The 13,503-nt window shown below is 36.5% G+C and overlaps 3 protein-coding genes across 3 annotated transcripts; all 3 read left to right on the top strand.

The window, feature by feature from the left end:
• The first annotated feature begins 719 nt into the window (after nucleotides 1-719).
• LOC103929042 (zinc finger protein CONSTANS-LIKE 15) lies at nucleotides 720-3,728 on the top strand. The gene is made up of 4 exons (XM_009338193.3): nucleotides 720-1,885; nucleotides 2,374-2,574; nucleotides 3,157-3,425; nucleotides 3,506-3,728. Exons 1-4 carry the CDS (start codon nucleotides 995-997, stop codon nucleotides 3,609-3,611), a joined length of 1,467 nt encoding a protein of 488 aa, XP_009336468.2. The 5' UTR covers nucleotides 720-994; the 3' UTR covers nucleotides 3,612-3,728.
• Nucleotides 3,729-4,665: 937 nt separating this feature from the next.
• On the top strand, nucleotides 4,666-6,162 carry LOC103929060 (leucine-rich repeat protein 1-like). Its single transcript, XM_009338206.2, has 6 exons — nucleotides 4,666-4,738; nucleotides 4,831-4,963; nucleotides 5,085-5,156; nucleotides 5,264-5,407; nucleotides 5,589-5,660; nucleotides 5,786-6,162. Exons 1-6 carry the CDS (start codon nucleotides 4,666-4,668, stop codon nucleotides 5,862-5,864), a joined length of 573 nt encoding a protein of 190 aa, XP_009336481.2. The 3' UTR covers nucleotides 5,865-6,162.
• Nucleotides 6,163-7,458: 1,296 nt separating this feature from the next.
• On the top strand, nucleotides 7,459-9,571 carry LOC103929041 (leucine-rich repeat protein 1). Its single transcript, XM_048571974.1, has 8 exons — nucleotides 7,459-7,891; nucleotides 7,983-8,115; nucleotides 8,246-8,317; nucleotides 8,422-8,565; nucleotides 8,745-8,816; nucleotides 8,936-9,016; nucleotides 9,113-9,165; nucleotides 9,357-9,571. Exons 1-8 carry the CDS (start codon nucleotides 7,819-7,821, stop codon nucleotides 9,392-9,394), a joined length of 666 nt encoding a protein of 221 aa, XP_048427931.1. The 5' UTR covers nucleotides 7,459-7,818; the 3' UTR covers nucleotides 9,395-9,571.
• Nucleotides 9,572-13,503: the final 3,932 nt, after the last annotated feature.

The raw sequence follows: 13,503 nt of genomic DNA, 5'->3' as shown, positions 1-13,503 counted from the left end.
GAAGTTGGTCCAACTAAAACAGCAGTGGCTAACAAGCGAGCAAGTAACTTCCTCATTCACTCACACTAAGATATAAACAAAATATCCTCATTTTCAAGAGGATAAGGTTTATGAAAAAAAATCACACTTTGAAAGGAATGTATCCAACCTAAACGTAAAGACGGGCATATAGGCAGAAGCTGTTAACCTAGTAGAAAGCGTGAGGAGGAAGACTTCCATTCGGCCCACTGAATTTGACTATGTCTCCCTCTTTTTATATATTTTGTTTTTTTACTTTATGACGGTATCGTTTATGTCTTTTGACTATGTGCAAATTTTCTCACACCATCGATATTCTTTAAAATTAAAAAAAAAAATACCTAAAAAAAATACATTAAAATAATAATTTACCAAATTATTCATGCGACGTGTGAAACTTATGTCATTTTATCATCCGAAGCACAACGATAGTGTTCTGGGTAAATAAGTTAGTTGTTTTACTAAATCACAATGGTGCAAAACTTAATTACCAAAACAGAAAGATAACAGTAATTAACATGCTAATGCAGACGTCAGCACAGCAAAAAGGTTGACGATGGTGATGCTGATCACTAGTTTAATCGGATAAGCTGCATCCTTTACGATATTTTCTCCGAGACCTTTTAATAATAATTGAGCGTGTCAGCAACTTCCCAAGATAGTAAGAAAGATTTGCTCATACTCATACATACACTCCGCTTACCATTTACACCCCTTTCCATTTTAGCAACAAAAATAATATAAAAAGGTAAAAAAAATCAGCATCGCGATCAGAAGCCAAAATTGAAAAGCGCAAAACACACTCTTCCTTTTGTCATTTCTTGCTCTCATAATTTTCTGCTCCGGAACCTTCAAACTATTTTTTTTCAGATTCTTAAAAGGGTTTTGAAAATCTCTCTCAAAGTGAAACCTTGAATTTTTCTGCAAAATTTGGAATAGTTTGATACTGGTAGGTAGGAAATTAGGGATTTTGGAAATGGTGAACCCCAAATCTGGAGGTGTAGAGGGGGTGCCCTGCGATTTCTGCAGTGACCAGCCGGCGGTTCTCTACTGCCGGGCAGACTCCGCCAAGCTCTGCTTGTTCTGCGACCAGCACGTGCACTCCGCCAACTTGCTCTCCCGGAAGCACGTGCGCTCTCAGATCTGTGATAATTGCGCTTCCGAGGCCGTCTCCGTACGCTGCTCCACCGACAACCTCGTTCTCTGCCAGGAGTGTGATTGGGACGCCCACGGCAGCTGCTCTGTCACCGCCGCGCACGATCGCACCCCTCTCGAAGGATTCTCCGGCTGCCCCTCGGCGCTCGAGCTCGCGTCTCTTTTGGGTCTGGATCTCCAGGATAAGAGTCTACTGGCTCGATCCGACCCGCAGCTCCAGAACTGGGATATGGGTTTGCCGTCCATGGATTCGTCTTGGAATAGGTTTGGGATGCAGGACTTGATGGTGCCCATCCAGAACGGCGTCGTTGACCTGACTGGTGATATGAAGAGGCAGAATAGTGGGGGCATAAGCGGGAAGCAGAAGCAGGGGATACAGAAGCAGCTGTTGGACTTGCTTAAGAGGGACTTGGATGGCAGCGGTGACGGCCGCGGCGGAGGTGGTAGTGGCAGTGAGAATTTAGTGCCAGGGACGCAGACGAAGAATGGTTGGCAGGAGGAGAATGGGAATGGAAATGGGGATGTGGAAGGGCTTGCTTCGATTGATGTGAGGAATGAGAGAGGAGGTGTTGGTGGGGTTGCAGCTCGTGCTGCCTCTTTGGAGACGGTGTTGCAGCAACAAACGCCCTTTTCGACTCTGCTCAAGATGCCAGAAGAGAATCGTGACGGTGACATGTTGTGGGATAGCAACCCCCATGGTCAGAACACTCAGGTGCTGTCCTGAATTTGCTTTTGGTTTGTTGTCTATTTTACTTCATTACCGAATTGAACTTGGTTAAAACACATCGATAACGAATCAACATTGTTTATTTCATGACAATGGGAACAATGTTTAACCGAGATTTCACCTCTGCGTATTAATATGTGTTACGCGTTTCTCTTCCAGCTTATCACATTCTTCCTTTTATATTGAACAACTCTCATTCTTACAAGTTCCACTACTATAGACCACACAGTGTTCCTTATAATTCCTGCATCTATCTACTTCTAACTCGAGAACTTCGTATAGTGGGAATATGAGAGCAAAGAGCAAAGAAAGTATTTCCTTTCGTTGATAGGATTTCAGTTGTGAGCTTGTGCCACTCTGGTTCCCAGTTTGTTTTTGTTTACTTCCTCTGCAAGTTATCTTTAAGCTTTGATAGGGCAGAATTCTTTTCCAGTGTCAAGGGTTTGATATGCTAACTTGCTACTGGCTCGCAGATATGGGATTTTAATTTAGGACGGTTGAGGGATCATGAAGAGTCAGGTCCATTGGAAGTCACATATGGTTCAAACGTTTCGGGATTTATGATTAAAGATTTCAGCGAGCTTATGAAAGAACCATCTTTGACTGATACAAAAATGTTAAGAGATATCTACCAGATGAACTGCCCTGTTGGACAAGATGATACAAAATTCAATGTAAGTCCTTTTTGTATTCATTTTTTGTTAAATCAGTTCTTGTTTAAGTTCTCTGAGGCATTGTATATACACCAGTACCATTTTGTCCTTGTATGAAACCTGTTGTCATGTTCACGTATTTTGTATGTCAATCAATCTCGACAGTAGTGGTTGTGATTGGAAAATGTTACAAAATCAACATCCTCTAGAACCCCCGTATGCGATTTTTTGAACCTCACTTTCCGTTTAGAGATGTATAAATTCCATATGTGGTAATTCCTCTTACTTTTCATGCATTGTAACTAGAAATTTAAAATATTAATGTAGCAAGTGCTAAACCAACGTTCTATTACTGTGGCACAAAACGTTTGATGTTTAATGTAACAAGATGTTTGAGTCTTAACAAAATGGTCAAGATTGTAAACAAAACGCTGTTTGAGTGCTTTGCAAGTGGTTTTTTGATGATTGGAACTCGCATATTTGAGACATGGATATCAAAGCATCTGTGACAAGTTTTATGAATAACTTCTTGTATGTAAACTTTGGTTCTTGAACTGTGAGGCGGCAGTTGAATATTGTGATTTTTTTAACTCAAAAATGCAGATCACCTCTAATAACCCAGCAGGCAGTCTGGGTCCAGCAACATCCGAAAGCAACAACGTCCCTATTGGACAGCCTTCATCAGGGTCGGTGTTTGGCGATGACAAAGGTTCTGGTGCCTCTAATGACATCAATTTTATGGAACAATCTTTTCTTATGAGGGGTGACGGTATCAGTATGAGAACGTTAGGAACAAAAGCGGACATGGAGTTGCTTGCACAAAATAGAGGCAACGCCATGCTTCGTTACAAAGAGAAGAAGAAAACTCGAAGGTATGTTTCCTTTTTATCTTCTTTTACTTACCCCACCCCACCTTCACTGTATAACAAAACTTGTACCATTTTGTGGATAGATACGATAAGCACATAAGGTACGAGTCGAGGAAGGCAAGAGCTGATACTAGGAAGCGAGTCAAGGGTCGATTTGTGAAGGCTACTACCGAGGCTCCCGATGGTTAGATCCGCGTCGAGTTAGGCTTCTCGTAGCTCTATGTCTGTAAATATTTGTTACTTTCGTCGCAAGGCAAATTTATACTTATGCACTCTCCATGGAATCAGATATTATTATTTGGTCTATCTGTCTGGGACGTGCATGCGTGCATATGAACAGCTCCGCTGTTCTCCCAAAACAAAAACAATAAGTGGAAAATAATCAAAGCTATCCAATAAAACAAAACTTTCTGCAAGGTCAACACTTTGATTCTTGACAAGGAATCGAATGAGAAGGCGGACAATCCAAGTTGTCATGCTAAAGACAGAGACTTCCATTGAACTGGTAAACACATTCGGAATGTTTACCATATTTACATATTTTGGTCACACTTTCTGTTGAAAAACAAATTATTGGTTTACGGTTTATATCTGGGGGTTTGGCGGCTTCACTCTAACAAGTCGAAAACTCACGATGCATTATTTCAGAATTATTTAACATTTCTTCGTTCTAAGAATTAATTGAAACGGGGGCATGAGGTGATGGCGTCCAAAACCTATTGTGGGTCGCCAATCGGGAAAATTAAAAGATATGGTGACATGTTTTTTTATTTTTTGAACAAAAGATATTATCTATACGAAGAGGTGGGGGAGTAGGCTAAGCCTCGCAATGGGTCAATCAGAATAATGTGGTTCAAAATTGTCTTTGTGAGAATCGAACCTTAAACCTTTCACTTACAAGCGAAAAAAAATATCACTAAACCGTAGTAATAAGTGATGACGTTATATTTTGAATATCTCCACCTTTAAGTCTCGTTTCATGTACATCTCTCCCCTTACCCTTAGACTTCAGATTGATTGTGGACTTTCCCTCCGGTCAACCTTCACTCCCGAAGCATCCCGCTGGTCATTTATATAATAATCCTATCAACATCCGGTGTTGTTATATAATCCCTCATCATTACCATATTATCAATGTCAATGCTGGTTCATCTTCTGTATAAAATCTCAGTTCCTCAGCAAAAAAATAATGATTCAGGCTCTACTCTAACCTTATCGTTTAGACTCAACTGATTTGTGCGTAATGAGTTCTCGAGTTCTGCTTGGTTTGTTTCTTGCAGTAGTAGCAATTGCATCAGTGGATTGCAACTCGGAAAGTATGCATATTGACTTTCTATATTCAGGCAAATTCAAGCAAATTCATGCTGGCTAAGGCTTAATTATTTTCAATGATTTAATTCATGAACAGGAGATGCTCTGAATGTCTGGAAACATAGCTTGGTCGACCCAAACAATGCCCTCCAGAGCTGGAATTCAACGTTGCCAAGTCCATGCACCTGGTACCACGTTACTTGCAATTCCGAAAACAGCGTTATAAGGGTGTAAGCAGTTTAAACTCAGTTAGTTCATTACTTGTTGCTCCAATTCCTTCCACTAATTAGCCCCCGCTTGGAAGTTTGGTAACTAAATAAGATTCGTCTATATGCATCTGTATATATGAAGGGACCTCGGCGATAATAACCTGTCAGGAATTCTTGTCCCTGAGCTGGGAATCTTGGCCAACCTTGAGTACTTGTAAAACCATCTTCCCCAATTCTCAAACTACAAACTAGAGTAGTTTTTTTAGTAGAATAAAATAAGTAGGTAAATATGTTTGTTTTAATTAAATATTTTCACTGCAGGGAGGTATATGGCAATAACCTCTTTGGAACTATTCCAGAGGAAATTGGTAACTTGAAAAAACTCGTCAGCTTGGATCTTTACCAGAATAATCTCACAGGGACAATTCCGACATCTTTGGGACAGCTTAGTTCCTTGAGGTTTATGTAAGTACATATTCCCTCTATAAACAATGTTCTCTGAGTTGTTTGAATTCCATCAAGCCATTTGAATTGAATTTTTAAATGAGCTTTTTCTATGTAAATTATGTATCACTAAACCTGTTAACAACAATTCTGGCACTGTTGGTTCTACTGATGCATGGCTGTATGTTATTTATACTGACAGGAGGTTCTACAGCAATCGTCTGACCGGATCTATTCCTCCTAGTCTTGGCAATTTGACATCTTTACAGATCCTGTAAGTTTAAAAATGTCCATCTCATCCATAAGCCTGTGAAATTAAATAGAGCTGAGTGATTAGAAGCATTTTTATCGGATAATATGTTTTCTTACTCAGTCGTCCATGCTTGATTTCATTTTTAGGGAATTAAACAGTAACTTGCTTACTGGCACTGTACCAGTAGAGGTCATTAATCTCGTTCAGTCTGGCTCGTATCTGTGAGTTCACCTGGTCCTTGACTACATTTTAAAGTCTTAAAATTGTGCTTGTTTCCTCATTGATCTAACGATTAAAGATTACATGATTTATCATTTATCAGCAGTAATGTATCGGACAATATGTTGCAGGGGACTGCAGACCGTTCCAATTCAACAAGTAATCGAGCAAACTACTGTTGCGAGTTGTTATTATTTAGGATTAATTTGTTTGTTGCGCTAATATATATTAGCCTGTTTTAGTCTTACTGTAATTAGGTTCCCAGTAATTACTTGTAAAGCACTCATGTAAACCTTATATATACTCCACTTTGGAGAAGAGTAGTACAATGAATAAAAAATTCTCCGTATTCAATTTAACTTAGAATCAGAGCAGTTCGCTCTTGGTGACCTATGTGACGTGACGTGTCGTGTCGTGCCCTAATTTGTTGAACAATACTGTTTATGCTACATTTGTGCGATTTGTGATGTACCGGACTTGTGAACAATGTTTCTGCTACAGTACACGTGAACAATGTCTCTCGTGAGTGTTCTTTATATGCAATTTTGTTGTGTATTTCTTGAAATGGCACCAAGTGCGAGATTTGGTCAAGAAAAGGAAATTGTTCAAATATATTTACTAAATAGAAAAGAAGTATTCTATAACCTATACTAACTCATATTTATATTTTCATTGAAATACTAACCTATATATATAACCTAATTTGTATTCGGAAACCGACGTATATATATAACCTATATGTTGTGTTGGTTTCCGAAAACTTGACCCCAGGATCTAAAACGAACAGCCAGCATAATCGTTGAACTCCGAAGGAAAACTTAATTAAATTGCAGTACTCACAGAGTCATCACATGCATGTCTTATGATCTTAACGTATGATTTATATATGAAGGGACCTTGGTAAGCTGGACTATGGATCGGGAATTACTGTCCCTGACCCTGGAAACTTTTATGGCCATGAAAATGCATTTGCGTTCATCTTTCTCTCTATTTCTATTTCTGTTTCTGACATGAAATTGAGTACTGCTCAAAATTTCACTGACCGGACCAATTCCTTCGTCTGTCGGCAAATAAAAAAAATTACAGATCATTTAAGTAGTGTCTACACCTGTTTAGGATAGGTTCTAGAATAACTAAAAGTGTTTTTTTGAGAACCAAATAACGCTTTTAACTACACTTGACACAATAGTTCAGAAACGCTTACGTTATGGTTACGTGAAGGATTTATTGACTAATCTCAATTTGAATTCTAGTGCCTTGTTTGCTATACAGGTAAACAAACAATACCTTCTACATAGTCAACATTCTGGATGAATTGAAAGAGAGGACAATCCTGCTAAGACAAAAGAAACTTCCGTTGAACTGGTAAACACCCCTCGGAGATCTTATCTTCGCAATTTTTAGTCACAATTTCTCTGATTCTTTTATTGTTTATGGTCTTATATCTAGAAGTGGAGTTGCGGCTTTCGAGTCACAAGTCAAAAACTCGTGTAAATTATTTTGGATATAAATTCTGTATAGGACATGAAGTGAAGATATGTTGTCTGGAGAGCCAGTTGAAATAAATGACAATGCATGATCGGTTCAAAATGTCAAGTGTCTCAAACCTATTACTCATTGCCATGTGGAAAAGTGTTAAAACACAAGGCGAATTAAGTGTAACAGATTTGGGACATAACCAATTTGATATCTCTGTTTCATGTAAGTCTCTCTCCTAAACTTACAAAAGATTATGAGTTTTTCCTCCGGTCAACCTTCACTCTTGAAGTATTCTTCTAGTCACGAATTTAATAATCCCAACAACACCTCGTCTTCCTAAACTTTTCCTCCATCTATATCAAAATCACTGTCAATGCTGGTTTATCTTCTCTATAAAATCTCAGTTCCTCTGCAAAAAAAAAAAACAAAGATTCGAGTTCTACTCTAACCTTATCGTTTAGACTCTACTGATTTGTGCGTGATGGGTTCTCGAGTTTTGCTTGTTTTTTATCTTGCAGCAGTAGCTATTGCATCAGTGGAATGCAACTCGGAAGGTATGAAATTGACTTGCTATATTCAGGCAAATTCAAGCAAATTTATGTTGGCCAAGGCTTAATTATTTTCAATGCTTTACTTCATGAACAGGAGATGCTCTGAGTGTCTGGAAATCCAGCTTGGTCGACCCAAACAACGTCCTCCAGAGCTGGGATCCAACGTTAGTAAATCCATGCACCTGGCTCCACGTTACTTGCAATTCTGAAAACAGTGTTACAAGGGTGTAAGTGGTCTTTTTATTAACATTGACTCAACTCCTTACTATCTATTGCTGCAAATTACTTCCACTAATTACCCCGGGAAGTTTAGTATTTAAATTGGACTTATCTTTCTGCGTATGTGTATATATGAAGGGACCTCGGTGATGCTAACCTGTCAGGACTTATTGTCCCTGAGCTGGGAATCTTGGCCAACCTTCAGTACTTGTAAGATCATCTTTCCCATCTCTCGAACTACAAGTTGGAGTAGTTTGAGTACAATGAAATAACTAGGTAAATATGTCTGTTTTAATTAATTATTTGCACTGCAGGGAGGTATTTTCCAATAACCTCTTTGGATCTATACCAAAGGAAATCGGTAACTTGACAAAACTCGTCAGCTTGGACCTTTACCGGAATAATCTCACAGGGACAATTCCGACATCCTTGGGACACCTCCGTTCCTTGAGGTTTATGTAAGTACATAGTCCCTTTATAAAACAATGTTCTTTGAGCTGTTTGAACCATCAAGAAATTTTAATTTTTCAAAGATGAGCTTTTTCTATGTAACTTATGTGGTTCTAAACCTGTTAACAACAATTCTGGTTCTGTTGGTTTTTCTGATACATGGGCTGTATATTAATCCTACTGGCAGGAGGGTCTTTAGCAATAGTCTGACTGGACCTATTCCTCGTAGTCTTGGAAAATTGAAATCGTTACAGATCTTGTAAGTTTATAATGTTCATCTCATGTTGTCATTAAGTACAGCTTAGTGATCATAAGCATTTGTATCAGTTAATAATTTGTTTTCTTACACGGTCGTCCATGCTTAATTTCTTTTGTTAGGGAATTAAACAGTAACTTGCTCACTGGCACTATACCTGCTGAGCTCCTTTATCTCGTTCGATTTGGCAACTTGAATCTTTTGTGAGTTCACTTGGTCCTTGACTCCATTTTAAAGCCTTAAAAAGGTGTATGCTTCCTTGTTGATCTAATGATTGGGATATTATGATTTATTTGCAGCGATGTATCAGACAATCTACTGCAAGGGACTGTACACCGTACCAATTCAACAGGTAATCAAGCAAATTATTATTTTATTTTTACCAATTTACTGTGAGGTTTGAACTTAGAACTTAGGAAAGGAGTCTATCATCCTTGTTTAAAATTGATTCTTAATTAAATTCTATTTGAAAATTCAGTAATCCGCTGCTTAATCTTTTTTTTTTCTTTTATATTTTTGGTGTTTGCTATATACAATTTGCAGTTACCACAATAATACAAGATCCACAAGCTCGGAAGTAAGTGAAGATGGGGAAATGAATACAGAATCCCTACATAATATATCTATGGAGTGCCTATATGTTGTTTACTAAATAAGAATTGTGATTCCTAATTCCTACAGCCCAATAAACCTAAACAGATGTTGTATATGTAAAGCTTCATCGATAATCAATAAAGCCTATATATTGTTTTTGTTGATTTCAAACTTTTAAGGCAATATTTTCTCCTCCTGTTGCTTGTGTAATACTCAGTTGTAATGCATCCCCATTTAATTAAGGGCAATTGTCTAAAATGATAAAATAAAAAATAAAAAAACCATTGTTAAACTGATTAGACACCCTTGTAAATTAACCTATCATATTAACTTTCATAGACCCATCATATCACCCTTATAGATCCATGATTTTTTTTAATTTGATAATTTAGCAAACAAGTTTTAGTTTTCATTATTTTAATCAATTGCCCTTTAATTAAACTCGCTAATTGCATTGCTCGGAAGTTCAGTATCCTTGAACAAAAAATTTGTGAGTAATGATTTTGTCTTTTTAAATCTTTTATTTTGGATAGAAGTTTTAATGATGCTCCACAAAATGACCATATTGCTCCATATTGTGACAAATTTAGAGATCAATACTTACAGATTATTAGTTCACGACTAAATCTCCAATTGGACAAAAATCTTGAAACAATGCTCAATTTTCTTTAATAAGAAAAGAAGTTACCGAATAATAAAACAATTTGCTTTGTTGTTTTCCAAATACTTGACTCCAAGATCTGAAATGAATAGGCATAGCATAACTAATCCTTCACATACTTGACTCCAAGATCTTAAATGAGTCCAAGATCTGTTTTGGAGTCACTTGGAATCCCTATGCAGTGTTGCTAGCGAGAGTAAGTGGTTTAATTTTTCAGTGGCACTATACCAGGTGAGTGACAGAGGAGAGATCAAGCGTCATAAAGTATAGAAATCAAACTTGAGTAGGGAAGGTCAAAAGCAGCGGGAAGCTGTTTGCCTTTTTCATTAGCATGTCACTCAGTCAAATAATGCATTACTATGTTTTGAGTGAGAATTATTATTTGAATCATATTTACTAGCGGGAAGCTGTTTGCCTCGAAAATCAAATCCCTACTACCAAACATGTATCTTTACTTTTGAATCGAGTTGATAAATAGCAGACTTATTTGAGTGAGTATTATTATTTGAATCATATCTACTATTGATTACATTTTATACAAGTGAGTTTCACATATATAAATGTAATTCATTTTTAGGGTTTTTATCACAACTGGTCTCTAAAATTTGTCAAGTTTAATCCAATATCCAATATCAAATTCTACCCTAATTGAGTCAAGCTTAAGATGACCGGCTCAATGGTAACCTGTTCAGTCTCTTAGAGCAATGGGAGGAAGCTTTGTGACAATTTAAGGGCTCGTTTGGAAATACTTCTAAAATGATTAAAAGTGTGTTTGATGAAATTGATTTTGGGCTCCAAAGTGCTTCTTGAAAGAAGCACCATATATGTGCTTGCAAGAAGCACTTAAAGTTTTTTTTTCCAGAATCCAGTTGGATTTTTACTAATGATTGGTTTTAAAAATATTTTCATCAAAAATTCAGTCATTTTAAAACAACTTTCAAACGAGGCTTAAAACTTATGTGGTGGTGATCTTATGCACATAGAAAGCTTTTTCTGTTTGAAGAAGATTAATTGGATGGCTTTTTCTGTTACTTTGTTCCACCTTTTTCCAATTCTATGATGGAAGTGATAAAAAAGTGGGAGAAGATTTGCGATTTTAAGTGCTTTTGGGTTGGTCAAGTCACTTCTTTCAAGGAGAATGAGGTGACCATGCATGAATCATGTCTAATGTCTATTATACAATAAGGTATTTGCCTTGCCCCACTCCCTATATATTCTATATTGTATGTAATGAATGGAACCCTACAAAACACACATGCACATGTTGTGGATCAACCAAATGAGATGTCATGGACTCATGAAGATAGATAGAATAAGAACGAAAATTATAGTATGCTCAGAATCTATGTATAGTATCCATAGGAATCTTAAGTTGTTGAATTTTCGATTATTGAATATTTGATAAAAATAAATAAAAAAAAATCAACGTTTCAATTTCGATATATATGTACTATGTATACTCCAAATCATATACTAAAAATTTCTAGGATAAGACTACTAAATTTAGACTAGAAGATGGACCCCTATTTATAATATTACACTAGCCAATCCATTAAAAGACTAGTCTCACATGCATGCATGCCTACTGCAATCACCACACCTTTCTAATAATTCTTAGTCGTATATGGTGGACCTGATGGTCCATATATAATTACTAACTCCAAAACAAATTACTGCCCACTGTGAATCTGTGATCACATAAATGAATCGAAAACTAATCCATGTATATATGGGGTCTTTCTCTAACAGTGGATATTGGCTCAAAACTCAATCATCAATATTGTCATTGTTAGAATAGTTAGCAAGTAGGGTTTTTCTAGGGTCGATCTATGTGTATAACCATTGTTTCAATTAGCGTTTCTCTTTTTTTCCGGTCACTAACTAGGGCTTCTATAGGATCTACCGTTTTGTATAAAGCAATGTTTTTTGTGTTATGTGGACATTTGCAAGATGTAGTGTTTCATTATGTTGATGTGTTGCATGTGGCCGATTGTTCCAGTTGTTTCAGTGCACCTTTGTTGGATTTGTTTTTCTTTCTTAAGTGTAATTTAGATTAGAGTTATCGTTTTTAATTAAAAGAAATTATGTTGATGTCTTGTCAATATAGTCTTCTCCTTTCATTTCATTTAATAGAATATATATAAGAATCCCAACTCACAAATCAATTTTCATGATTCCTCTTTCTTTTAAGTTGTTTACAGTCACATTATTCTAACACCTTTTGCATACTTGAGAATCGAAACAGCTTCTACTGGAGTCGAAGATGGATCGAGGTCTTGGTGCAATTTGGTTGACTTTGGTAAAGCTAATGGAACTCAGTTCCTTTAAAAGCAGGCCTCTCAATGCCGAATCTAAGTATAAATATTATATGTTTTTATATTTATCCAAATTTGCAATATATATATAGTCTCTGTATAGAGGTATTCCCGACCACCACAGCTTTCCAAGTTGCATTATTCCCAATGCTTATACATATGCTGTTTATAATTGTCCCTATCTATGCTTTAACCTCGGGGAATAAAACAAAAATCAAATCAAAATTCAAATTACAAGATTAATACTTGTTTAAACAACAAAAAATAATAATTAAAGTTGTATAGAAAATTAGAAATGGATTAAGTATCAGTTTGTAACAAGTCTCCTGGTGCGGCATTAGTAATCTTAGATTCTTATTGATATTGATGCAACATATCCTTCAATACAATTATGCACTGCACTACTGTAAACAGTGTTTGTAACTTTATGGGGACGTCCCTGCAATTTTGTTGTTTTAGTCCGTCCTACAAGTGTTAAGCCCTTTCGTTTGGCTCCGACAGAGGTTCAAAAGATATGTCTGGATCCTCCCACCATCTCTCTTTTCAAAGCTGCCATGCACGCAAACCTCTACCCTAATATTTGTCCATTTTTATCGTCAGGTTTCATACATAAAAAAAATAACAAAAGAATGGAACAAAATCATATCGGGACACCTTTTTTCTTATGCCACTTTTACTACTTTCATTTATTCAATTCAAAAGTTAGAAATAAAGAAAGTGTATAGGAAAAAAAATCTTTAAAAATCATTTTTCATAGAATTTTGTATGTGACAAACATAAATTTATAACATAGTATTATACTATATACGTTTTTGGTTGTGCCACCACAATGGGCCGTCCATAAAAAAGGTATCTAACTCATCATACCTTACATTTGAATGCAACTATCACTAGATCAATAGTCTTTTGTCATCTTTAGTATAAGCAATATTTTCGAAATTGCATATATCACTTTTTAGTTTGGAAAGACACTTAGAAATTATGCGACATACAACACTTGATTATAGAAAATTAGAAATAAGTGATCAATTTCGATTGCAAATTGTGGCAAATGGGATAGGACAGAAGATTAGCTCCAAAATAAAACAAAAAAGGAAAAATGAGATGGGTAGATTTGTCT

The sequence above is a fragment of a genome, unplaced genomic scaffold (assembly GCF_019419815.1).
Source record: "Pyrus x bretschneideri cultivar Hongxiangsu unplaced genomic scaffold, Pyrus_bretschneideri_v1 Contig6, whole genome shotgun sequence".
Classification (NCBI taxonomy): Eukaryota; Viridiplantae; Streptophyta; class Magnoliopsida; order Rosales; family Rosaceae; genus Pyrus; species Pyrus x bretschneideri.
Note: the sequence above shows the minus strand (reverse complement) of the source record. Positions and strands in the feature narration are given on the sequence as shown.